Below are 27,100 nucleotides of genomic sequence, written 5' to 3'. Positions count from 1 at the left end.
TGTGAAGAGGGTGGCAAGGATAACGGCATTAAGTGGGGTGTAGGCAAAGACTGAAACCTCTAGTTCATAGCACCTGGATACAACACTCTGAATCCAAACAGCTTTCATTTCCAGGGACCAGATGGCTGATAAGGCTGATGCACCAATAAGTGGGGGAACCGCATCCTTGGCAGGAGTGCATGCACCCCGACTTGGCGGATTTTGAGGTTCAACTGTTCGGGTGGAAATGAATGCCAGTTTGGACTTGGAGCCCAAGACTTGAGAGAAACAGAGGGAATTTTAAATTTTTTTTATTTGACTCAGGAGCCAAAAGGCATACATGCAGGAGCTCAGACCGCCACCAAAGCCCCCCCCCCCCCAAAAAAAAGCATTCGTACAAGATGCTTCTTGCATGGAAGTTTACTTGACCAAAAGGATCATTCACATGTCCGACAGGAGGCTCATCCTAGAGGTTTGCATGAACACATCCTCTAAGCCAGGTTTACCAAATTAAAATTAAAGGAGGGCCAGTTGATACCATTTCCTTTCTGCAGAAGTCAGAATCTCACTTTTCTTCTATGACTTGGGTCTTTCACGTCACAGCCCCCTTTACATTAGTGTCCTTAGTCCGCCCCCCCCCTCCCCTCACAGCCCCCCTTACATCACAACCCCCTTTCACATCAGAGCACGCCAACATTACAGGACAGCACCCCCTTGAAATGACAGACCCCTCCCACACATCACAAAACCTTCATATAACAGTCCCCCTCTAACAAGACAACCCCCTCCCCCATATCATAGCGCCCCCCCCAACCCCCATATCACAGCTCCCCCCTTTCACATCACAGCCCCCATATAACAGCTCCCCATCTCACAGCCCCTCCCCTCCCAATTCTCATCACAGCCCCTTGTATCACCGCCCACCCAATAATCACAGCTCCCTTATAACATCTACAGGGCAGTGATCCTTAACATCTGCAGTGGCAGGAGGGGAAGAGTCCGCTCAGGCTGCTGGGTGGAGCGGCCGCGGTTCGGACTGGACTGTCACTACAGTAGGGCAAAAAAAGTATTCAGTCAGCCACTAATTGTGCAAGTTCTCCCACTTAAAGCGGGAGTCCGCCGGGACTCCGCGTTTTTTTTTTTTTTTTAAAGCCAGCAGCTACAAATACTGCAGCTGCTGACTTTTAAAATAGTGACACTTACCTGTCCAGCGCGCCCGCGATTTCGGCACCCGAAGCCGATCTCTAGATCGTCTGTCGGGTGCTGCCGCCGCCATCTTGGGTATGGGAATCAGGAAATGGAGCCTTTCGGCTTCATTTCCCGGTTCCCTACTGCGCATGCGTTAATCGCGCTGCGCAATAAGGACGGTCCCCGCTGCCTCTGGGATCTGTGTGTTTCCCAGCAGGCAGCGGGGCACTTGCGGAAAAGGGCGTAATCTACGCCCCTTTCCGCAGAGAGCTATCCCGGAAGTGGGTGCAGAATACCTGTACAGGTATCTGCACCCCCCTCCCCCCTGAAAGATGCCAATTGTGGCGCCGGAGGGGGGGAGGGTTCCGATGAGCGGAGGTCCACTTTAGGGTGGACCTCCGCTTTAAAAAGATGAGAGGCCTGTAATTGTCATCATAGGTATACCTCAACTATGAGATACAAAATGTGGAAACAAATCCAGACAATTGCATTGTCTGATTTTTGAAAGAATTTGCAAAATATGGTGGAAAATAAGTATTTTGTCAATATCAAAAGTTCATCTCAATACTTTGTTATATATCCTTTGTTGGCAATGACAGAGGTCAAACATTTTCTGTAAGTCTTCACAAGGTTGTCACACACTGTTGCTGGTATGTTGGCCCATTCCTCCATGCAGATCTCCTCTAGAGCAGTGATGTTTTTGGGGCAACATGGACTTTCAACTTCCTCCAAAGGTTTTCTATGGGGTTGAGATCTGGAGACTGGCTAGGCCACTCCAGGACCTTGAAACGCTTCTTACAAAGCCACTCCTTTGTTGCCCGGTGTGTTTGGGATCACTGTCATGCTGAAAGACCCAGCCACGTTTCATCTTCAATGCCCTTGCTGATGGGAGGAGGTTTGCACTCAAAATCTCACAATACATGGCCCCATTCATTCTTTCATGTACACGGACCAGTCTTCCTGTTCCCTTTGCAGAGAAACAGCCCCAAAGCATGATGTTGCCACCCCCATGCTTCACAGTAGGTATGGTGTTCTTTGGTTGCAACTCAGCATTCTCTCTCCCCCAAACATGACAAGTTGTGTTTCTACCAAACAGCTCTACTTTGGTTTCATGTGTGACCATATGACATTCTCCCAATCCTCTTCTGGATCATCCAAATGCTCTCTAGCAAACCTCAAATGAGCCCAGACATGTACCGGCTTAAGCAGGGGGACACGTCTGGCACTGCAGGATCTGAGTCCCTAGCGGTGTAGTGCGTTACTGATGGTAGACTTTGTTACGTTGGTCCCAGCTCTCTGCAGGTCATTCACTAGGTCCCCCCGTGTGGTTCTGGGATTTTTGCTCACCGTTCTTGTGCTCATTTCGACCCCAGGGGGTGAGATCTTGCGTGGAGCACCAGATCGAGTGAGATTATCAGTGGTCATGTATGTCTTCCATTTCCCAATTATTACTCCCACAGTTGATTTCTTCACACCAAGCTGCTTGCCTATTGCAGATTCAGTCTTCCCAGCCTGGTGCAGGTCTACAATTTTGTTTCTGGTGTCCTTCGACAGCTCTTTGGTCTTCACCATAGTGGAGTTTGGAGTGTGACTGTTTGAGGTTGTGGACAGGTGTCTTTTATACTGATAACAAGTTCAAACAGGTGTCATTAATACAGGTACTGAGTGGAGGACAGAGGGGCCTCTTGAAGAAGAGACAGGTCTGTGAGAGCCAGAAATCTTGCTTGTTTGTAGGTGACCAAATACTTATTTTCCACCATAATTTGCAAATAAATTCTTTCAAAAAAAAAAAAAAAAAAAAAAAAAAAAATCAGACAATGTGATTGTCTGGATTTGTTTCTACATTTTGTCTCTCATAGTTAAGGGATACCCATGATGACAATTACAGGCCTCATCTTTTTAAGTGGGAGAACTTGCACAATTGGCGGCTGACTAAATACTTTTTTGCCCCACTGTAGGTCCCTGTCCGGACCACGGTTCGCCATCTAGTGATGCCTAGACTAGGTCATCTAAATACATCCAGGTGTTGACAGAAAGATCTGTCGATCTATTCCAACAAGTTCAGACCAGACTACTAAGCCTTAAAGCCTACCTAGTCACAAGTGGCCTTGACCTACTAGACAGAACAAGGTCCTAAAGCAAACCTTCACTCAAAAGTGAAAGTACCATTCATCCTCTCCACAACAAATGTGAAGGTTTAGTCTCTTTTTCTGGGGGTGCGGGTAACTTTTTGTGAGGCGTACCCGATTTCGGGTCCTTAAACCTTGCCTAGGCATGGATGAGGTCACCTTGTCCCAGTGGCAGCTTCTTGGAATAATGTCATACATCCCAGGAAGCTGCAGGACCAGGCTGTGAATCATCAGGAAGTCACAGCCGGCTCCCAAATCCAAGATGGTGGGCTGGATACCCACGAGGAGGAGGAGGGAGGAGGAGACTGTCTAGAGCAATCTAACCTTAGCAACAAACAGAACTCCACCCAACACCAATAGGCATTTCACGACATCAGCCAGGTTCTTTTACACACAAACACTTATTTTTTGCATGTCACCGTTTTTTTTTTTTTTTTTTTGCACTCTTACAGGGCCTGTGTCCCATAGTAATATTGTGAACAGAGAAAGGAACACCACCCAGCAGGGGACACACCATCTTAACAAGCTTCTTTTACAGGATGGATTTGTTTTTATTGTTTTCTACACAGCAAAAGCCTTTTTTAAAGGCTATATAATCCCCTTAAATGGCTGAACCTGCGACTGTTTAATGTACTTTTAGCGGTGTACTGAATTTACAAAGATTTTACAGTTTTATTAATTCATTGGAAATTCCCATAAAGGTTATTATTTGCTACACGATTGCAAAGTCTGTCCACTACACATCCATGCCTTGAATAGCCAAGGATGAATAGTGCTGTACTAGGTGTAAACCATTAGTTTCTCTGGAGACCCATGTAATTTAAAGTATATCTTTATGGAAGAACAAAAAATTTAACATGTTCCACCTTACCAGTCCATAGATGTGGTGGCTGCATTATTTTCCTTGATTTTTTTCAGGATTTTTCTCTCCTCATTTTCAATTGGTGACAATTTCCAGCCCTAAGGTGGCAACACACCTTTACTAGATCTATGGAAAAGCAGTACTGTCATAACATTGGTCAAAATTTTTATTTGGTGCAAAAAGGTACACGAGGATTTTTTTGCAGGGTCGACAAGTATTTTTCGGTACTTGCAAAAGCTCTACTTAAAGTGGTATTAAACCCACTTTTTAAAAATTGTAGACACGTAAGGCTTTTATGACAGAAGAGATCCCATCAGTCTCTTCTGTCATAAATGCTTCACCTGCCCGTCAGCTGTAATGTACACAGAGCGGTGCATGCGCAGCTCAGCGTGTATGAACTGCACACAATCTGTGCTGTGATGATGCAACTGCCATGCACATGTGATGTCATCATAGCCCGGCCATTCAAGGCCAGAGAAACGGAACGAGAAAGAAAGACCAGACAACCATAGAAGCGCCCGGGACCCATGGGATCAGCAACACACACAGCACTGGAGGGAACGTTATGACAGGCAAGTCTGTCAGTCATATTTTAGTATGCCATGCACAGTTGTACATTATGACAAGCAGGGAGGAATTTTATTTATTTTTTCCAAAGAGTTTAGTACCACTTTGACCAAAAAAAAGAAAATGAATGCAGCCACCACATCAAAGGACTTGTCAGCTACAATATATTACATTTTTGTTCTTGCATTTAGATACATTTTAGTAAACATCATTTGCCTATTTAAAATTGAGAGCGGTATGACTAATTCTCAGACCACTGCTTTGATAACTCCACACTATGTCTGTATTTTACATTTCTAGAAACCCAAAAACAAACTGTGGATGAGTTTGCAGTCTCATATAGAAGTTCCTTCTTCACCACGGCAATTCATGCAAAGCATGGCTGTGCATTATAAATATATATTAATGTAGCAGAGATTTTTTTTATTTAGGCAGTATGGTTTCTATTAAGGGATACTGTTATGGATTGTTTAATACTTTGATTAACCACTTCAGCCCCGGACCAATAAACACCCTAAGGACCAGAGGTCTTTTTCCAATTTCGCACTGCGCTGCTTTAACTGGTAATTGCGCGGTCATGCAATATTGCACCCAAACGAAATTTGCGTCCTTTTCTTCCCACAAATAGAGCTTTCTTTTGATGGTATTTGATTGCCTCTGCGATTTTTTTTTTTTTTTGCGATATAAATGGAAAATTTTGAAAAAAAAAAAAAAGATATTTTCTTTTTTGTTATAAGAAAAATAGAATAAACTAAATTTTAGTCATACATTGAGGGCAAAATTTATTCAGCCACATGTCTTTAGTAAAAAAAGTGTCAATAAGCGTATATTTTTTGGTTTGCGCAAAAGTTATAGCGTCTACAAACTAGAGTACATTTTCTGGAATTTACACAGCTTTTAAATTTATGACTGCCTATCTCATTTCTTGAGGTGCTAAAATGGCAGGGCAGTACAAACCCCCCCCAAATGACCCCATTTTGGAAAGTAGACACCCCAAGGAAATTGCTGATGGGTATGTTGAGCCCATTGAATATTTATTTTTGTTGTCCTAAGGGATTGAATAATGACAAAAAAAAAAAAAAAAAATCTTTTTACAAAAAGTTGTCACTAAATGATATATTGCTCACACATGCCATGGTTATATGTGGAATTGCACCCCAAAATATATTCCGCTACTTCTCCCGAGTATGGGGATACCACATGTGTGGGACTTTTTGGGAGTCTAGTCGCGCACGGCACCCCGAAAACCAATCACCACCTTCAGGATTTCTAAGGGTGCAAATTTTTGATTTAACTCCTCACTACCTATCACAGTTTCGAAGGCCATAAAATGCCAAAATAGCACAAAACCCCCCAAAATGACCCCATTTTGGAAAGAAGACACCCCAAGCTATTTACTGAGAGGCATGTTGAGTCCATGGAATATTTTATATTTTGCCACAAGTTGTGGGAATATTACAAACTTTTTTTTTTTTGCACAAAGTTGTCACTAAATGATATATTGCTCACACATGCTATGGGCATATGTGAAATGACACCCCAAAATACATTTTGCTGCTTCTCCTGAGTACGGGGATACCACATGTGTGGGACTTTTTGGGAGCCTAGCCACGTACGGGACCCCGAAATAACTAGCTATCTAGCGACACTGATGCAGCGATCAGAAAAATGATCGCTTAGTGACACTGGCAAAAGGGGGTGAAAGGGTTAACTAGGGGCAATCGGGATGTTAAAACCATTATTGGGTAGTATATCGGGGTACCTAGCGATATAAAAACCTGGCGGTGAACCTAAAAAAATAACTAGCTACCTAGCGACAGTAGCGACACTGATGCAGCGATCAGAAAAATGATCGCTTAGTGACACTGGCAAAAGGGGGTGAAAGGGTTAACTCTAGGGGCAATCAGGGGGTTAAATCTTTATTGGAGGGTGATAGGGGGCTACCCTGGACCTAACACTAACTGCCCTGACAGTTTTTACTTTTACAACTGACACTGAATGCATTGATCAGTAAAGAAATGATCAATGCAATCAGTGACACTGTGACTGGGGGGGAGGGGGGGCGGGGGGCGATCAGGGGGGGTTTGTGTACCTATGTGTCAGTGTAGTGTTTTGGTGCACTTACTTTGTGTCTTCTCCTTGTAGTCCGGTCAAAAAGACTGCCCCGAGGAGAATGACATCACTTCCTCCTTCCTGTGTAAACAATACACAGTGGGAGGAAGTTCGTCATTGGCCAGGAGCGATCGAGAGGGGGGTGGCCAGAAACCAACGGCCATCCCCTCATCACGGATTGCTCCCGGAGGGAAACGGACCGCCGTATGCAGCGGGAGGGGGTCCGATCGGACCCCCCACCCGCTGGAAGGCAGGCACGTACATGTACGTGCTTGTGCCTGCCTGTGCCATTGTGATGACGTACAATGGCAACACGGCGGTCCTTAAGTGGTTAAATGACTATTTTCTATTATGTTAAAATATATGCTGAATCTCCTTACTCAAAATGCTTCACCTAGAGACCCCCCTCCCATCGGAGTGAGTCCAGGAGTCCACAAGCCATCAGCAGAAAACCTGGATGAAACTGGCCAGGACCCCTTAGATAAGGGTCCTCCAATCTCTGCTTGACAGCACAGAATACACCTGAGATGATGCTTTGCAAACAATGAGTCATCTTCTACTATAAAGGGGGCTATATGCCCAGAGCAATAAAGGAAGCTTTTTCACTGAACAGTGTGTGTCAGCGTACTCCTAAACATGCATGCATGGACATTTGAAGTAGACCAGGTGCAGATAACTCGGCCAGACATTTATCTGGGATCCAAAACAATACCTTATGTAAACCCACTCATCATTGCTAAACTACTGCCATAGTGCTCATCTCTAAGGATATACATACATCCTGCATGTATCCTTACCTGTCTAATATAGCCCCCTTTTCTACCCTGCAAAACTCTGGATTCTGTGGGCATGTCTGTTGAGCGGAGTCTAGACGCGACTCATTTCTTACACTGAACTTCTGCTGGTCTGGTGTATTATGCACCATGATCAGTAACATCCAGTCAAAACCCAAGAAAGGCATCACATGACTTCAACATGCCCAATCATGCTGAGGTGTGGAGCAGCCAATCCTGGGAGAGCTGGAGAAGAAAGGGGGGGGGGGGGGGGGGGGGGATGTGAAGTACACAGAATTCCTTATCTCATTCTGGAGGTCAGAGAGGTAATCACCTGTCTGTTACAACAAGAGGGAAGAAACAGACACCCATCTCTCTGTGTTTCTCTTTTTTTTTTTTCAGTAAGAGGATTGCTCAGAGCTGGATTACCTCTTTGTGGTAAAACACTGGGCAGAGATGACATGAAATCCTATAAAAAAAAAATAAAAAAAAAATAAATAAATAAAAAAAATAAAAAAAAGGTACAAGCCTTAAAGCAGAGGTTCACACTTCCACAGGAGTCTATGCCTCTTCCCATCCCGCTGCACTGTCTGCTGGGACACACACAACTTCCCGGAGACAACAGGGACCATTTGGATTGCGCTGTGCGACTCGCACATGCGCAGTAGGGAACCGGGAAGTAAAGCCGCAAGGCTTCATTTCCTGATTCCTTTACCAAAGATGACGGTGACATCATCCGAGGGACGGTTCAGCCTCAGGTGCCGACATCGCTGGACCCTGGGGCAGGCAAGTGTCCTTAAAATTTTTAAAGTCAGCATCTGCAGTATTTATAAAAAATAAAAAAAATTCACAGGACTCCCGCTTTAATGAAAAATATTTTTTGGGGTTTACATCCACTTTAAGGCTACTTTCACACCAGGGTGGGGCGTTAGCGGTAAAGCGCTGCTAGTTTTAGCAGCACTTTCCTGCTGTTATAGTGACGCTTTTCAGTCTCTAGTGGGGCACTATTAGCCTCCGCTAGTGGCCGAATAAGGGGTTAAAAGGGACCACAATGCGCCACTGCCAAAGCGTTTTGCATGCTCCCACGCTGCCCCAAAGATGCTGCTTGCAGGACTTTCCCCATCCTGCAAGCGCACCTCCCCACTGTGAAAGCACTCTGGCTTTCACTGTGCTGTTTTTAGCGCTAAAACACCTGAAAAGCACCCCAGTGTGAAAGTAGCCCAATAGGAAGGATACAGCTCTTCTGGAAGACAGACAAGGTTAGAACACTGAGGAGAATTTGAATCTAGGATATGGTGGAGTGGTCAAGTTTGAAAAAAGAGCGGGCATGGCAGCAAGGAAAAAGGAGAGAGTAGGATATAGTTGTTAATAAGGAGCTAATGATAGTCTAAGGGTTGTAGGACATTGTAGCCGTATTGGTACACTTGCAACAAGAACTGAGAACTTTTTTAATATGCATGAACAGCCAGGTTTTCAGGACAAGCTTTCAGAGTGGGCCTCCTTCAAGGTCCAAGCAGTACTGAAAGGCACCCCCTGAAAGCTTGTCCTGAAAATGTGGGTGTTTGTACAAGTTTTAAAAAAGTATCATGGTACTTCAATCAGTACACAATTGTTCCTGTTCTATGGGCTGTGAAAAGGGGAATGGTCATTTTGCGTTGAACACTGATCACTGTTTGGCTGTACATCTTGCACTTTCTGATCTGTAGGAATTAGTAACTATTGTATGCAGTTTAGCAATACAGTATGGCTTTCACAGCATCTCAGTTCAAAACAGCCCACAAAAAGGGACACACTGCCGTGAAAAAGATGCAAGATAAAAAAGGTAATGTGGAAAGCCCTCCATGACATAAAAGGATCTACCATTTTCAAAGGGCAACCTACCACACACAGTCAAAACCACCACAAAAATAAAAAATAAAAAAAACAAAATAAAAAATAAAAGCACCACACCACACGTGCCCCTTGGACTGCATTCACACATGGACTTTTTGAATCGCAGGCAGATTTGCAGTGATTCTGCAATTTCAAAGTGCTGAGGTGTGAATGACAAATCGTAGAATGCACATTTGAGATGCCATTCATTTAAATGGCACCTCAAACAGTGGTGCGGTTTTGCTGCAATAAATCGTGTTGCAATCGTAGCAACCCACAATGCATGAAGCATGTCTCCAAAAGTAGCTCCTGAAATTATTATTTTTTTTAGGATACATTCTTCATGCGATGCCGCAACTGCAGCGTGACAATACTGCACAGCGACATTCAAATAGCATCTCAAATGTGCTTTGTGCGATTTGTCATTCATACCTTGGCGCTTTGAATTCAAACGCAGAATTGCAGCAAATCTGCCCACTATTCAAAACCCTGGAATGTGAATGCAACCCTAGTGCACAGAAAGGTATATGTTCTTTATTGCCTGTAGTGTACTAGGAAAACACATTAAGCTGGTATATTTTTTGGTTCACTAAATGGCAATGCCTAATGCAGCATGTCAAAAAATGCTTGAAAACACATGCAAAAGTGTGAATTGCCCCCCCCCCCCCCCCCCCAAAGAAAGACAAAATAGGTTTACCTGACTATACATAAACCGGAGCATAAAATCGAGCAAAAACGATTTCCCTTTCCGAAACGCACCAGCTACAGACACAACCACCACATTCAAATCACGTATGTGTTCCTGCATCAAAACACGCTCCAGGGCCTTTTCATCAAGCTCAAAGTTATGGTCATCCTCATGAGCCAGGACTATCTGGATGGGGCATGGCTTGTCCATCACCTCAGCATCAGAGTCTGAACCAAGCACGAGGTCTTCCACATTATTTTCATCTGCAAAGAGAAAAAAAGTGATTGCTACCTCAGAAAAGATAACCTCTTTGTTAACAAAACATTGATCAGGTGACTAAAGGCAAAGTGATAGTACTGATTTATGTACACAAATACCAGAAATGAGAACGCTACATCTAAAGCCTCGTACACATGATGAGAATAAAATCGGACATATGATACATGCTAGTCTCATAGAAAATGAAGAGGTTACTAAATTTAGGAAAATTCTTATATACGACAGAATACAACTTTGGAAGTGATGTATTGTAACAGTCTTGTTTCAGAGCATGCGTGGTCTTGCTCCATCGATCTTTTTCTAACAAATACTGTACTGATTAAACGAAAATCGTACAAGAAAATATTTAGGTTTGTCCCTTCGAATAATTTTAGCTGAACTGTCGTAATCATCTCTCGAAAGCTGTGTACTAATGATTCCATTATCCTACGATCAATTCGAAATCTGTATTTTTCAACTGATTTTCTCATTGTGTGTACTAGGCATTATGCTAGCCTTTTGCAGACCATTAAAAAAAAAAAAAAAAAAAAAAAAAAAGATGTTTCTTGCAGACACTGGAAAGCTAAAAAAGTAAAAAAAGCAAAAAAATCTATGAAATGAAATGACGAAGAACAACTATTTAACATAATTTTAAAAGAGGAGCTCCAGTTTCCCCATGTAAAAGTTTAAATGTTAGCAGTTACAAAAAAAAAAAAAAAAAACAAAAAAAAAAAAAAACACATGCTTCAGTTTGAGCCAATGTCCGCTCCCATACATTTCTATCCTCACAGTTACCTTGCAAATTACATTTTCCAGAAGACAAAAACTTAGAGCCCATTTTTGTGACAAAAGTCACAAAACGACACATTTGACTGCAGCACTTCCACAGGAAGTCTGCACACGTGTTTAGTAGTACTTGTTTAGCATTCAAAAGCTGGTCATGCCACTTGGATAATCTTCTTTAGTGGGGTCAAATCATCATTCTTTCCAACCACAGTGAGAAGAAAATTAAGGGGCAGGAAGCAAAATCGTTCTCTATAAAAATCTGAAGTACTTTCAAACGACATTTTTCAGGTCTTTAAAGGTACTACCAACATTCTTAAAATGAATGCCCATTCAATCGCTGTCTTCTAGACCTGTGAGCGACCATTCAATTTCCTTGACATTTCTGAGCCATCTATTCTTCTGCAATGCTCCTTCTCTACCCTCTGACCCTCTCTAAAGCCTAGTAGACAGGTGCAGAATGTCAGGTGGTTCAATAGAAAATAGGCCGACATGCCACCCATGTGTGTGGCAGCAGCTGATCCGACAGGTCGAAGGGTCATGACCAAAAACGATCTGCCAACCGGCTCCCGTTTAGCACTCAAGCTCTGTTAATCAGAGGCCAGTCTTATGACGGGCTTCTGTCAAACAGGTATGCTGCAAAACCGACAGTCAATGGCTGCTAGCACTGATTAGTGCATTCAGGCGGGGGTCCCCATAAGAACACAGACACAGCAGGGAAGAATATCACATGAACATCGCTTGTGTTAGTATAGAAATTTTTTTTTCGTTCAGCTTGCTGGGTTAAATGGGGGAAAAAAAAAAACAACGAAAAAAAATAAATAAATAAATAAATAATAAAAAAAAAAACACACACCCCACACACCCTCTGGTGTGTATCCAGCATTACCTTTTTTACTCAGGCCTTTTTCTACCTAAAAACATACTAGTGTATGACCTGCTAAAGTTATGGTGCATACAGGTCACTATATCAGCCAGGCTACTAAAATTTTATGAATAAAAAATGTACAGAGAAAGGATATGTAGGTTATGCCCTTTACACTGCAATGAACCTCGGGTTGATCCAACTGGATAAGGCTCCAGCATTAGAAAATTGTTCTAAATACCTCAATATTTTTCTATCAAGAAAACATTTTAGCTGTATCTGTACCCACAGAGGATCTAGGGGGCTGTATGATCAGCAGAGGAAGCAGTTGCACTGAAAAAAAGGGATCTTGGGCTATTAAAGGACTTTATCGGTGTGGGGCTTATTAAAGCCTACAAAAGGAAGGATTTGTGAGGCTAAGTGATCTACAGGGCCACATTTATAGATCCTTCCTCCCCAGGCCAAATGTTTTATGCCCCTTTCCTTTCCATTGTGACTGGATAGTGTTAATACCACATTAACAGGATAAGGGGCCAAAAAGCCACACTTAGGCTGGGTTCACACTATTGCCACATGTGGCTTACAGCAGTGGTCCGATGCGTCCCCATCCACTGTTTCCAGTCCGATTTCAGTCTGACTTTTGGGCTGAATTCAGACCTCAAATGGACAAAAAGATGCATAAGGCCCCTGTGCAAATTCGCACCAGAGATACGTGAACCGGCTTCATAGAGAGCCGGTTACAATCTCCTACCATACGAATTGGAAATATGCATCCAATTTGCATAGGTGTGAACCCAGCCCAGGACTGGGTGCAGAGAAAAAAAAATAAAAATCTGCCCATTCTGCACCAGTATAACTGGAACTAAAAGATGTGAGCAAATGTCATCTTATTCTGTTAGCAGTTTAGTTCCATGTGTACAGTCTCAGTTATTTAACGTGGCTATGTGCCACTCCAGGTAGCCTTGCGATCTTAAGTCATGGCCTATTTCATCTATGCAGAATTCCAGGCCTGGTGATAAGCTGCACCAATAGGGCATAATTTCACTTGTGGCCTAACAAAGCACTAGTTTGACCCAGAGCATATTATACCCAACATAGGCATCAAAGACTGTTACGGAGTTTAGGCGGGTTCTCATCCAAGATATGCTTCTAGGTATTTGACCCAAGTTGAAGGACACTTTAAACCTGTTACCATCTGAGAATTCCAATTTTGCAGATATTTGGTACACAACTAAAGATGATCATTGCGACCCCACAGAATACACAAAACAGCAAGCTAGTAGTCCTTATAAGCAGCAGTGCTTTCATAGTACTATTTCTATCCTTCAGAGAGGAGACAGAAATAGCAGCAAGTTCTGCTTAAGACTTTGCATTCCTCTGGGACGTGCTGCTACCACAATATGCAAACAGTCAATTTGATTAGGACAGAGGACTGGAGAACCGAGCAGAAAATAGACCAAATTTCCCTGCTTGTATAGTGTAGAGTTAACCCAATTATGCCATCATTTAACACCATGGGAGAACTGCATTGCTTGGTCAGATATGAACAGAAATGAACATATTAAGCCAATTATGACAAGATATATTACTTGTATTTAAACCACATGCTCCCAACAAAAAAGCTTTTGTTATCAGCAAGCATAAAGCTGCTTAAAGCATATATGTAAAAAAAATAAAAAATTCCAGTGTACAATAATATTTCTTCTTGCATAGATTGCATTACAAACTTTTGGTTATAATAGAGTCTGTAGATGTTATTTGCGAATGTGAAAATACAGCCACCACAGTACTACAGTAGCAGAAATTCCTTGGATTACAACGTCCTCCAGAGAAGTATTTTTGCATACAAAACCTGACAAGTACAGACAAGCCAACGACATCTATTTGTTGATATGACTGATCCATCTTCCAGGGGATTTTTACTAAAAAGGCACACAGGGGGGATCATAGCTTCAAGGATCAGAGTGCCAGAAAGGGGGTGGGTGGCACAATTATTGGAACCAATTCCACTGTGTGGCTGTCCCTAGAGCAGTGATGGCGAACCTTGGCACCGCAGATGTTTTGGAACTACATTTCCCATGATGCTCATGCACTCTGCAGTGTAGTTGAGAATCATGGGAAATGTAATTCCAAAACATCAGGGGTGTCAAGGTTCACCATCACTGCCCTAGAGCAACTGAAAGCCAGCAGGGAGGGAGAGAAGACCATGCACTTAAAGAGGAAGTAAACCCTCAGATACAAGTTAAGCTTATCAGATACTACATAACACAGGCAGCTGATCGCTGCCTGTGAAAGTGCACTTACTTGTGTAAATATGATATAAATCGTCTTTTTAATGTTCGTGACGTCATGCGCGATTGCGCAGTATGCACTTTCAAAGGCGGCATGTATATAATGCCAATTCTGTCTTTCCTGCTTGCCTTGATTTTACTGTGCGTGAGATTCTCCTCTGAATGGCACAGAGGAGAAGTCTCGCGATGCAGTAATTATTCTGGTCTTCCGGATATTCCCCCTTGTGACTGAACAATGCTCTGTTGCTGTAGTAACGGCAATTGAGAACGAGGCTTGGTTACGATGCTACAGCGCATGCGCGAGATTTCGGCAGGGATACGAACTAAGGGCGGAAATGCCGTCCGTATCGGCTTCTGAAAACAGCACAAAGAATGGCGCAGACGATACCCGGAAGATACAAAAAATAAAACTACAAAAAAAGGTACTTCCAGCGCTCGTTTTGGAGTTATTAATATATCTTTTGCTTGGATATGTTAATAAACATAGAAATATTGTAAAAATATAATTTTTTTGGTGGGGTTTACTTCCTCTTTAAGGGATAGACAATAATTGTGCACCCAACAAGGCACTCTGATCACCCCCCTTCACTTTCCAACCACCCCTTCCTGCAAGCAGTGGGAAGGAACCCAATAGAGCCAGCGCGCCTGTATCCTCCCGAATATTTACTCGAGGATACAGGCATACAGACGTAAGTTACTGCAGATAAAACGTCAAAAATTCTATGTTTTGTGCCTCTGTACTCCATGCTGCTTTACTGATCTTTAGGCTGGATTCACACCTATGCATTTTTAGTGCTTTTTTTTTTTATTTATTTCGCAGATTTGCACTGCAGACCATTTACCATGGTTTCCTATGGAACACGTTCTGTAGTGCAAATATATAATTAATAATTGTAGTGCAAATATATAATTAATAATAGTGCAAATTATATATATATATATATATATATATATATATAGATATAGATATAGATATAGATATAGTTGAGGTCAAATTGATTCAAAATTTAAGCAAATTGATTATTTTTTTTTTTTTTTATTTCACCACCGTGCTGGTCCTGAGGAGCTGCGGGCAGGTGTTTTTAGGCGAAGCCGCAGCTTCAGCCTAGTCCGCGAGGCCAGATGCCGCAGAGAGATATTATCTATCTATCTATATATATATCCCAGCTTGGCGCTATATAAATCATGAATATTGATAATATTCACGGTTACCATTGCCTTCTTATTCAGCCAAGCTTACTATAATCATGGTTATACTGTATTTTTAGCTTAGACGCCACAACTTCCCGATATCCCACTGATTAATGTGAACGGCTCTGAAATGCAAATTGGATCGATAGTCCTATATTTAGGTAGAATGAAACTATAAATCAAATTTAGCTAGTAGTCTAGCTTTGGAAAAATAACCCTGTTGGTTTTTGGATTGGTAAAGTAATAATTACCTGTACAATAAGATGAAAGTACTGATCTCTTTGGACAGTCCTTACAGAAGAAAGTACCCACCAGATCTCACCTCTGCATTTCATGATTCCATATTTACAACCCAAGTAGATGCAGTCCAAGCACTGGTTTCCCATCGTAAATCAGTCATATCCAGCAAAGCTCCTCTGAAAGAGCAAACTTCTACAGGACATCACCAATATACTGCCTAGCCACAAACTTTGAATTGTAAAACCCATTTTCAGCCGTCTAAGCTAGGAAAAACACAGCTAACACAGCTAACACAGCACGTATAGGTTGAAGTTCACACCTTACAGCCGACACGATAAGATGACCTGATAGAACTTGAAAGTACTGACTCATGAATACCACAACTTTGAAGAAATTGGGCAATCTAGAATTTGTTTTTAAGATATTGAAGAAACTAAAGATAAAAAGCACAGTTTTAATAGCCACCATTAAATCAATTGCCAGTTGAGGACATTGTGTAAGGCTGAACCAATGACTATTCATAGGGAACTAGACACCTCTAAAGCACATAGGGGGTTATTTACGAAATACAAATCCACTTTGCACTACAAGTGCACTTGAAATTGCACTGAAAGTGCACTTGGAAGTAAAGTCGCTGTAGATCAGAGGGGGACATGCAAGGGAAATAAGAAAACAGCATTTTAGCTTGCACATGATTGGATAATAAAATCAGCAGAGCTTCATTTCAGATCTACCCCTCAGATTTACAGCGACTGCCCTTCCAAGTGCACTTAAGTGCAATTTCAAGTGCACAGTGGATGTGCCTTTCGTAAATAAACCCCCGAAGTGTCTATGGCATGAAATCTGAATTACAGCAAAATATAAAAAGCAGAGACAGACTGCTGATTTAGGCTTCATGTACATGGGATGTTTCTCAACCTCTCCTGAATGCTGGAACATCACAGCTAGTAATCCACATTTAAAAATGTGCATTTAGCAGCGTTTGCGCTCAGAAGTGTTTACTAAAAGAACCTCAGGAGACCCTCCCAAATGATTGGGCAGACTATGAGGGGCCCCTTAGAAACAGGCATATAGGAGGGGAGAAAAACCTCGCCAATTTTTTTTAATTTTTTTTATGTACATAAATGACAGTGTTTTTTTTTTGTTTGTTTTTTAGGGTGGGACTGCACTTTAAATTACACTCCGCAATCAGTTTGCAATTTAGATGCAGAGTGAATTCGCACCGTCTAGTGTGAACCGGACCTCAGAGTGAATTTGTATCAAGGCTTACCTGCCACTCCAATTCACACTGAAGCCATTAAAAAAATAGGGCCAGTGCAACAACCCTTTGGCCTTGATACTGGCTGCCAAGGCTCTAAAGAGCGGCATTATGGAAGGCAGGACTGCCACATGTGCTAGGTTTTCAAAGGGTTCTAGCAGCAGATTAGAACTGGGGGGGGGGGGGGGGGCAGTGGTTGAATGCCTTCTAGATACACAGAATACTTACTTGGTTTAGTTAACCTAAGAATATATGATTGTATGCACCGTGCTCAAGTCAAACAGGATTTTCAGTACTGAATGCCATTTTATTAGACGCGCACTTCTACTTTAAACTCCACACAGAAAATTGTTGGAACGATTTAGGATGAAAAGGAAACTAGATCTAAAGCACAAAAACAAGGGGATCACAAGGAATTACAATTAGAAGGATTAATGTGGATAGAAGGATTAAAAAAAAAAAAAAAAAAAAAAAAAACACGCAACGTAATACGGGAGATACTATGCACATTTTAAGTGGATTTATAATTAAACATTCACGCTGGAAGAAGCATTTAATAAGGATTCAAAACAGAAAAGCTGCCGTATCAAGCGATGAACTTTGACAGCAATCTACCCCATACATCCGTTGGTCACACACTGCCTGATCGCGGCTCAATTTGAGCGTGTATGGCCTGTGACAAATTGAGTTCCCTAGGAAGCACTATGGATAATTTTTATCAAGGCTCGGGTTCACACTAGTTGACTCCAAAGTTGAGCGATTTTTAGTGGCATTTTTGGAGTCCGACACTCATAAGCCTTTTAGGCTCGATTCACATATGAGCACACAGCGGCTCAAAGCAGGAGTCCGGTGCGTCCTCGTTAATCGTTTCAGGCCGAATTTGGATCAGAAGACACAGGATCCCTGTGCTAATCGCACCAGAGCCGCTACGGAGATATGTGAACCGCTTCCATAGAGAGCCAGTGTTCTATGGAGAAATGGCCTTTGTAAAAAAAAAAATGCCCTTGATGGGTCTGCTCATGCGCAGTACCAAATGTCAATCCAGCTGATATGTTGATCAGCTAGCGTGACGTCAACACAGCGAATGCGCAGATCGTCTGAGGCATTATCCGACGCTATGCAAATAGCGGAGTGATCAGACTATAGCCTCACTGTTGCGGAGCGGGTTTTGGGTGTGTTGTAACCTGCCCTTAGACACAGACAAAACCCACCTAAACACACCAAACCTGCCCTGCAACACAGACAAAATCCGCCCTTAAGAACACGGAAACCAACCCCCCCTCCCCAACAGCAAGGCACAATCTGACAAGTTCTCCCTCCACTATTTGCATAGCTTTGACTACTGCCCGTCGAATACTGTCTCCCGCTGACGAATGCCCTGTGTTGACATCACACCAGCTGGTCAACATATCAGCTGGAGTGACGTTTTGGTACTGCGCATGCACATGGGAGGCATTTTTCTATAGAACATCGGTCCCAATCTCCGGCTGTGCGAATTGGATCAGGGAAATTCACGTCCAATTCGCACTAGTGTGAACCTGGCTTTACACTCTCTGGAAATTAAGCCATGTCAAAGTCATGTCAAAGTAGTGCAAGAACCTTTTCTGAATTTGCAGCAATTTCATAAGTGTCAATGGGAATGGCTCTCAGACACATGGCATTTCACATATCCTGCGACTTTGGGTCTCACATGTCGGATCCTAAGTGGCAGGAGTGTGAACTGAGCCCGAAAGTGCTTTTCATTACAAACAAATCCCCTAAGGACTTAAAGCAAAACTCTCAATCAACACTGACCATTTTTAATCCTTATGCTGACAATATTAGTAAATAGATAGGAACGTATATTATATTTACTGGTTTGAAATTTTAATTTTTTTAACATTTATTCAGTTACTTCCTGGTTTCCAGGCCTAGACAAATGTTAAACATCCCAGGAGTCTTCAGGATGGGCTTTCCCAGCTAAGCACACCCTCCTGCCATCATAGCTAAGCTAAGGGCAGATGGATTCCAGGAAGTAAGTTCTACATGATGAATCATCTGCCCTTAGTTAAAGGTAGGGGGATGCTTTTCAAAAGTGATTTCTCAGAAGAAGAAGAAGGAAAAAAAAAAAAAATAAATAAATAAAAAAAAAAGGGAGGGATGGAGGAGTTTGCTTTGAATAAAAAAAATTAAATGAATGCTGTTTGTTTATGCTGCTCAGATGTAGTGTAGTGCAGATTTAACCACATACACTGACTGCTTAGGAACATTAGTAGAACATTAGAGGTTCCTGCCGTTTCAAGGACAAACATTCTTGGGAGTCATCTGCTCACTTGTGGTCACCTTTATTGAACTGATCAATCCACTATTAAAATAAAATTACAAATACATCACATCATTCAGAAAGCTACATCCTTTAAAAAGGCAAATTCCGGAAAGATATAAAAAAAAAAAAAAAAAACACCCCACATACCATTTTACGAAATTTCAGACTGTAGGTAGCATACAGTGCTGTGTTCCACCAGCGGTATACAGACTTCCCCCGTCTCTCAACAAAATCAAGTTGGGCTGAGCGCTGCGCAGCCACCAATGTCTCTGTTCACACTAGTGCGATTTCAAATGCAATTATAGTTGCCCAGAATTGCATGACAATGGAAATAACATTGAAAACAATGGTGCCCGTTCATATCAATGTAACCCAGTACGGGACATTTTGGAAAAGGTTCCTGTACTCCTTTGGTGCAATTCCAGTGCGATTTTGGCACCTGTGCAAACTTCATCCAAATAGAATCCACTATATAAATCGCACTGAAAGTCAGACCAAAATCTGATCACAGCAGTGTGAACCTGCCACTTAGTAACAATTTGTGATTATAATAGCAGGTCTATGTTTTTAGCAGTCAATTCATCCTTCCTGCACTGTTACCAGTTACATTCTCAGCTATGAGAACTAGAGAAACCTTACCCTCTATGTTACACAGTTTACACTAGCAGTACAATGCTGCTTTACCATGTACAGGTCAAGAACTAAACATTGTCACTATACAGGAAATGTGTTGCTTGCAGTTTACCAGGTGATAAAAAATGTATTAGACCCCTTTCACACTGGGTCGTTTTGCAGGCACTATTGTGCTAAAAATAGCACCTGCAAACTGACCTGAAACAGCCGCCGCTGTGTCTCCAGGGTGAAAGCTCCGAGGGCTTTCACACTGGAGTGGTGCACTAGCAGGACGGTGTAAAAAAATTAATAAATAAAATTTAAAAAAAAAGTCCTGCTGGCAGCATCTTTGAAATCAATGGGGCAGTGCGGCTATACCGTCGGCAAAGCGATGCTTCAACAGCGCTTTGTGGTGGTTTTAACCCTTTCTCACCGCTAGCAGGGGTGTGAAACCACCTTGTTAGCGGCCAAATACAGACGCCAAAATGACTGTAAAGCAGTGCTAAGACAAATAGCTCAGTTTTACCGCCGACACCGCTCCCATCCCAGTGTGAAATGGGCCTAAAAAGGAAGGAGGAAAACTGAAGTGTAGCTAGGGACTAGTAAGCTGCAGTATAATAAATGTCAAGTCCAGGAATGCAACAAAATCTACCCTGACAGTGGGGACCCCACTAGGTTAAACGAGCATTACAGCTAAGGGAGATGAAAAGGCCCCAAAATTTTTATTTTTTTAAAATAACAAACATGTCATACTTACCTCCACTCTGCAGCTCGTTTTGCACAGAGTGGCCCCGAACCTGCTCTTCTGGGGTCCCTCGACGGCTGTCTCTGCTTCCTCCCGAAGGTGCTTCTCACGTTAATGCGAGCTCCCTCGCATTGGTGAGAAGCACTGCGGGCGCGCTCCCGTGATACAGCCGGCGGCTATAGCCGCTCGCTGTATCACAAGGCCCCGCCCCCCGGCGCGCTGCGTCATTGGATGTGATTGACAGCAGCGCGAGCCAATGGCTGCGCTGCTTTCAATCCATCCACTCCAGCCAATCAGCGGCCAGGCTGAGCGGCGAAGAGGACGGCGGGGGCGAGCGCGGGATTTTCGAGGGGTCAGGTAAGTAAAACGGGGGGACTGGGGGCGCCGGCAGTGTGAGATGTTTTTTCACCTTAATGCATAGAATGCATTAAGGTGAAAAAACATTTACCTTTACAACCCCTTTAACTTACCCCAGATCTAGCTAGCGCAAACACACTCCTCTCCCGTAGACCCCTTCCACACTGGGGCGCTTTGCAGGCGCTACAGCGCTAAAAATAGCGCCTGCATAGCGCCCTGAAGAAGCTGCTGCTGTCTCTCCAATGTGAAAGCCCCAAGGGAAAATATATCTATTGCATATTCAATTGCAACTACACGGCCGCCTGCAAAACTTTGCGGCCAAAACAGGCATCAGCCGATGCACGAACGTCTACCTTGTAAAACTTGGTAAACGTATGGACAGATGACCAGGTCGCGGCCTTACACACCTGAGCGACCGACACTTGGTGTCGGAAAGCCCAAGACGTTTCGATTGCCCTTGTGGCGTGGGCCGTGACCGGAAAGGGGGGGGCACCTGCCCCTTAAAGGGGTAGGCTTGTACTACAATCTGTCTGATCCACCTGGAAATGGTGGCCGACGAGACCGCCATGCCTTTCTTTGGACCAGCCAAAGGGGAAAGACAGCTAAGGCTGAAATTTGTCCTTTGATGGTGCTTAATGCCCATCTCTGGTCTACTCCTTGCTAGAGAAACAGCAGGATCCTGGATATGGAAAAGGAGCACGGGTGCCATACTCCCTCCTCACACACGGAGATGTAGGCCTTCCAGGAAGAAGATTTCCGTGCTCAACATAGTTGGAATCCCCGAGTCTGACAGACCCCGGATCCTCAACACCTGGCTCTCAATGGCCATGTCGTTAAAGCCAGCGATGGTAAAGCAGGATGGAGGATCAGACCTTGAGACAGAAGGTCCTCTCACAACGGCAGTCGCAGGAGCGTCTGCCACCAGACGCACCAGGTCTGCGTACCAAGGACACAGAGGCCAATCTGGGGCAATCCGTATTACTGGGTTCACCTCAGCTTCCACGTTGCGAAGCAGACGCAGCAACAGTTTCAGTGGAGGAAAGTCGTAGATCAGCTGGGACTGATCCCACAGAGCCACCAGTGAGTCTGATGCGTCGGCCCACGGATCTCTTGTCCTGGACACGAATCTTGGCACTTTCCGATTGAGAGGGGAGGCCAGCAGATCCATGTCTGGTGTGCCCCATTTCAGGCACAGGAACCTGAATATCAACGGATGCAATGCTCATTCTCCTGGGTCCAGCATCTGTCGACTCAGATAGTCCACCTGCCAGTTCTCCACTCCCGGGATGTAAATGGCCGACAGGGCCGGTATGTGTCGCTCTGCCCACTGAAGTATGTGAGCCACCTCCTGTGCAGCGGCTGAGCTTCTTGTTCCCCCTTGGTGACTGACATATGCCACAGCCATGGCATTGTCTGACTGTATCCTGATCGGACACCCTTGAAGTCTCATCGACCATGTGTAGAGGCACCGCCTGATCGCTCTCAATTCGAGCGGATTGATCGGCAACTCCGATTCTTCCATTGACCAGAGGCCCTGAGCCGACTGAACCCCCATCATTCCACCCCAGCCGGATAGACTGGCGTCCGTTGTGATCACCGTCCATTTCAGAGGAAGGAACGATTTTCTGGACTGAATCACCGGGGACCTCAACCACTAGATCAGCGAGTCTGACTGACTGGCTCACCTGGATCTGTCGATCCAGGGACAACTAAGATTTGTCCCATTTTGTTAAAATCTCCTTCTGCAGGACTCTGGTGTGGAAAAGGGCATAAGGTAATGCCTCGAAGGAGGCTACCACGAGCCCCAGTACTCGCATGCAAAAAGCGGAGCGACGACCACATTTGCGGTTCATCGGCAGATCTGAGAGTCTGCAATTTGTCTGAAGGGAGAAAAACTCTCGCTTCCCTGGAGTCCAACAGCAACCCTAGGTACTCCAGACGCTGGGTCGGCACAATCACCGACTTTGAGGTTCAACAGCCACCCAAATTCTTGCAGGGTCTGCATGGTGATCGCCACATCCTCCTTTAATTCTGAGGCAGAAGATGCTCTCAGGAGGAGATCATCTAGGTATGCCACGATCACGATCCCATGTTGTCGCAGTAAACATCAAAACTGGAGCCAGTACCTTGGTAAAGACTCGGAGGGCTGATGCCAGACCAAAAAAGAAGAGCCAAACTGGTAGTGGGCTTCCCTGACTGTAAAATCGCAGAAACTTTTGATGCCGAAGGCATATGGGTATGTGCAGGTATGCATCCTGGATGTCTAAGGACGCCAGGGAGTCCCCTTGATGGAGTGCATCGACTATTGAGCGAACCAATTCCATTCTGAACCTCTGCACTTTCAAAGTGATTGAGGGCTTTTAGGTCCAAGATTGGACGTACCCTTTCCTTCTTGGGAACCACAAACAGATTTAAGTAGAATACCTGGAAGCGTTCCGAGTCGGGAACTGGTACAATCACCCCTCGATTCAGCAAATCCCTTACCGCCCAACAGGGCCTCCCGGTGAACCGGGGATACGGGTATGCTGGAGGGGAAGAATCTGTTTGGTGGCCAAGAGAAACTATCTTGTAGCCTGTGGAAATCAGATCGCAGACCCACTGGTTGGATAACTGGGAAGACCAACGGGCTGCAAACTCCCGAAGGCGACGCCCCACCCGAGACTTGGGTGGGGGCAAACCTTCAGGCGGTACTATTTGCAGGCTTGCGGTTCCAGGGACGTTTTTGACCATCCGTGGGCATCCTGTTGGGTTGGGGACGTTTTGTCGAAGCTCCGGGTGGACGAAAAAGCCATTTGTGAGCGGAAAAAGAGGGCCCTTGCCTATGGCGTGGCTCCTTAGCCTTCCTGGCCTGTGGGAGTAGGGTACTCTTTACCATCGGTGGCATTTTTAATGTTATCTAATGAGGCGCCAAAGAGCCGGTCACCAAGGAAGGGAAGATCCGTCAGGGCTTTTTTGGATGCCTGGTCAGCAGACCAGCATTTTAGCCAAATTAGGCGCCTCAGCACCACAGCTGACAGTGAGGCCCTGAAAAACAGGGGGGAGAGTATCCAGGGCCGCGTCACAGACTTAAGGCCTTGCACAAGTTGGTCTGCTAGTTCCATGCAGACAGGGGAAGCCTGTTGCTCTCCCAATTCGTGGTGCGCTTTTTAGCAGCTTTCTTCCCATGTACTGCCTCCATTTTGGCAGCGAACGAATTGAGGACCGCCGTCAGGGTGTCCGTGGGAACTGCTCAGTCTGCAGGTGACCCGGTTGCAATTGCCTGGATTTCGGAGGAAGAAACACCAGTTTCTGAAGCCATGCTGACCCTACCCTGTCTGCCACCCGAAGGGGACTTAGGACAGCGACAGTCCCACCCTCCTTGCTGCCGCTGACTGAGGGGCTCTAACCCACCGGACTCACCACCCTGAGGAGTTCTGCGCTGTTCACAGTAGTGCCTGTAGACCCCTAGTGCTCCCAGGTGCAGAGGAAACCAAACCTGTGTCGGTGGCAGTTCGCCAGAACGATCGCTAAGCTATCTGAAAAACGTGCTCAGGCTACAATAAAATAGCCGCCCAGCATCCAGTAAACAGACAGGAAACCGAGCACATGCTGCTGAACACTGAAAACGTGCTCAGGCTTCTAGAAAATGGCCGCCAGTGTCCCGATAGGAGAGCACTGGGAAAATGGCCGCTTGAAGCCCAGAAGGACATGTTGCCCTCACCCACACCCAAAATGGCCACCAGTCAGCTTCCATGAGGGACAGAGACAGAATGTGACAGACACAGCGCTGCACCGAAAACACAGCCAGACCCTCACAAGCACCCCCCCGGGAGCTTAACATACAGGATCCAGGCCACCACCAGCCAGCCTGTCCCCTATCCCAGGTGAGAGCCCTCAGGGATCTTACACACACCGCTCAGCACCACATGCAGCATCCCCCCCCCCCGTGAGGGGGAGGGGAGGGAAGATAGGGACAGGTCAGAGAAGAGAAAGGTGAGGGACCCCCGAATCGACCTCCAAAGGAATGCCCAGCTGCTCAGCCCCGCCGGGGTAAAGAGAGCTGTACTTACCAATCCTGAAGAGCTGGGAGACATTCCATTGTAGATCTACTCCTGATCGGTACAGGGTAGCTACTGGCCTCGGCAAACTGTGACGCAGACACCAGTAGCCCGGTCATATGTACACCCCGGAGCATAAAAGCTCACAACCACCTCTGGAGCAGAGGTATGTCGTGTCCTGCTGAGCCGTAGCTGTGACCTGCACACGCTCAATGGCCAATCTGGGGAGACTACAAGGATAAGGGTAGCCAGCCTGTCACCCAGCCGGATCACAGGATCATTCATCTTGCGCAAAAACAGCACGGACCGATGGGCCCGCAGAGTTCCTAGGTCCTTCTCCTTTACTAGGCAAAATAAAACGGATGCTGCTTTGCAGGGTGGAGGGTTGTAGCCTGAGGGACCTCCCCCCTGGGCGGAACTAATGCCACGTACACACGACCGGACTTTTTGACAGCAAAGATCCGACGGAACGAGTCCGGACAATTCGATCGTGTGTGGGCTCTATCGGACCTTTGCTTGACAAAAATCTGGCGGACTTTAAAAATAGAACATATTTTAAATTTTTCCACCGGAACTCCGCCGGACAGAGAAAGCCGTTTGTGTGCATGCTAGTCCGATGGCCAAAAACCGACGCTAGGGCAGCTATTGGCTACTGGCTATGAACTTCCTTATTCTAGTCTGGTCATACATCATCACGTTCAAATTCGTTGGACTTTGGTGTGATTGTGTGTGGTCAAGACCGTTCATTCGGAAAGTCCGTCGGACCTAGTCCCTCGAAAAGTCTGGTCGTGTGTACGCGGCATAAGAGTTCTGAGTGTTGTGTTACAACTTTGCCTAGTATTCTCCTAGTGATAAGGCCAACAACCCATTTGTTACAGAGAGGAGCTGTGTCGGTCAGTGAATACAAGAGAAAGCATTTTTAATCACGTATATAGTGGCTGAAATGTTTTCTGTGACTGGGCCTGACCCTGAGGCCTTCCTTTAGAGTCGGATGGTGGAAGCTGTCGCCACTGCCTAGAGGGTTATGCCCCTGGCACAGGAGAAAAAAAAAAAAAAAAAAAAAAAGCTAAATTTAATGATGGCCGTTTATACATTTTTTGACTGGCAAAAGTACTCTTTCCACTAGAAATCATCTGGATGTATTTATCCAAATCGCCAAATAGTCGCTTCCCGTGAAAAGGGAAACTATTCAGAAGTTTCTTGCAAGGCGCTTCGGCAGACCAATCTTTACCAAAGGGTTCTACGCGTGTGTATTAGCACAAGCGCAAGGTGGAATGTCTGGTGAATAGTATATTACATAGCATCTATGGCAAAACATAATGCTTCTGGTAACTCGGCCAATTGACAGGCTTGTTGTGCAGGGAGCTCTTTAAGAGCATTTGTGAATTGGTCCTTTAAGGACTGACAGATACCTATTTCTGCAACTGCAGGCTGTGTAACAGTCCCTGCTAAAGAAAGAGGATCTCAACAGGAATACCAACTTTTATCTGTTGGATCTTTAACCACTTGCCACCCGCCCTATAGGCAATTGACGGCTGCAAAGTGGTTTCATAATCCTGATCGGACGCCATATGACGTGATCAGGATTTTGAGGCGCGCATCGTGGCGATCGTTGTTGCAGGGTGTCAGTCTGACACCCTGCAACTACGATCTTGGTAAAGAGTCTCCAACCTCATCGGTGCCACATCAGTGAAGGAGAAAACGTACTTATTTACAAAGTTTTGAAACTGAAACAAAAAAAAAAAAAAACATTTTTTTCAAAATTTTCGGTATTTTTTTTTATTTGTTTAGCAAAAAATACAAACCGTAGGTAATCAAATACCACCAAAAGAAAGCTCTATTTGTGGGAAAAAAAATGATAAAAATTTAATTTGGGTACAGTGTAGCATGACCGAGCAATCGTCATTCAAATTGCGACAGCACTGAAAGCTCAAAATTGGTCTGGGCAGGAAGGTGTTTAAGTGCCCGGTATTGAAGTGGTTAAGCAT

The 27,100-nt window shown here is 44.6% G+C and overlaps 1 protein-coding gene across 5 annotated transcripts in view; it reads right to left on the bottom strand.

Moving 5' to 3' along the window:
* Window positions 1-27,100, bottom strand: part of ATL2 (atlastin GTPase 2) — a 143,093-nt gene that overhangs the window by 73,785 nt on the left and 42,208 nt on the right. For 3 of the 5 annotated variants that reach the window (XM_077486127.1, XM_077486124.1, XM_077486123.1), the window contains exon 2: window positions 10,180-10,433. The exons of 1 other annotated variant lie outside the window; for it this stretch is intronic. In XM_077486127.1, coding sequence (XP_077342253.1) covers window positions 10,180-10,433 — 254 coding nt within the window. Of the gene's footprint in view, window positions 1-10,179; window positions 10,434-15,880; window positions 15,960-27,100 lie in introns of those variants that run through there. One more of the 5 variants, XM_077486126.1, reaches the window with a different exon arrangement.

The sequence above is a fragment of the Lithobates pipiens genome, unplaced genomic scaffold (assembly GCF_037356315.1).
Source record: "Lithobates pipiens isolate NorthernLeopardFrog02 unplaced genomic scaffold, aLitPip1_a1.2 Scaffold_18, whole genome shotgun sequence".
NCBI classification, from domain to species: Eukaryota; Metazoa; Chordata; class Amphibia; order Anura; family Ranidae; genus Lithobates; species Lithobates pipiens.
Note: the sequence above shows the minus strand (reverse complement) of the source record. Positions and strands in the feature narration are given on the sequence as shown.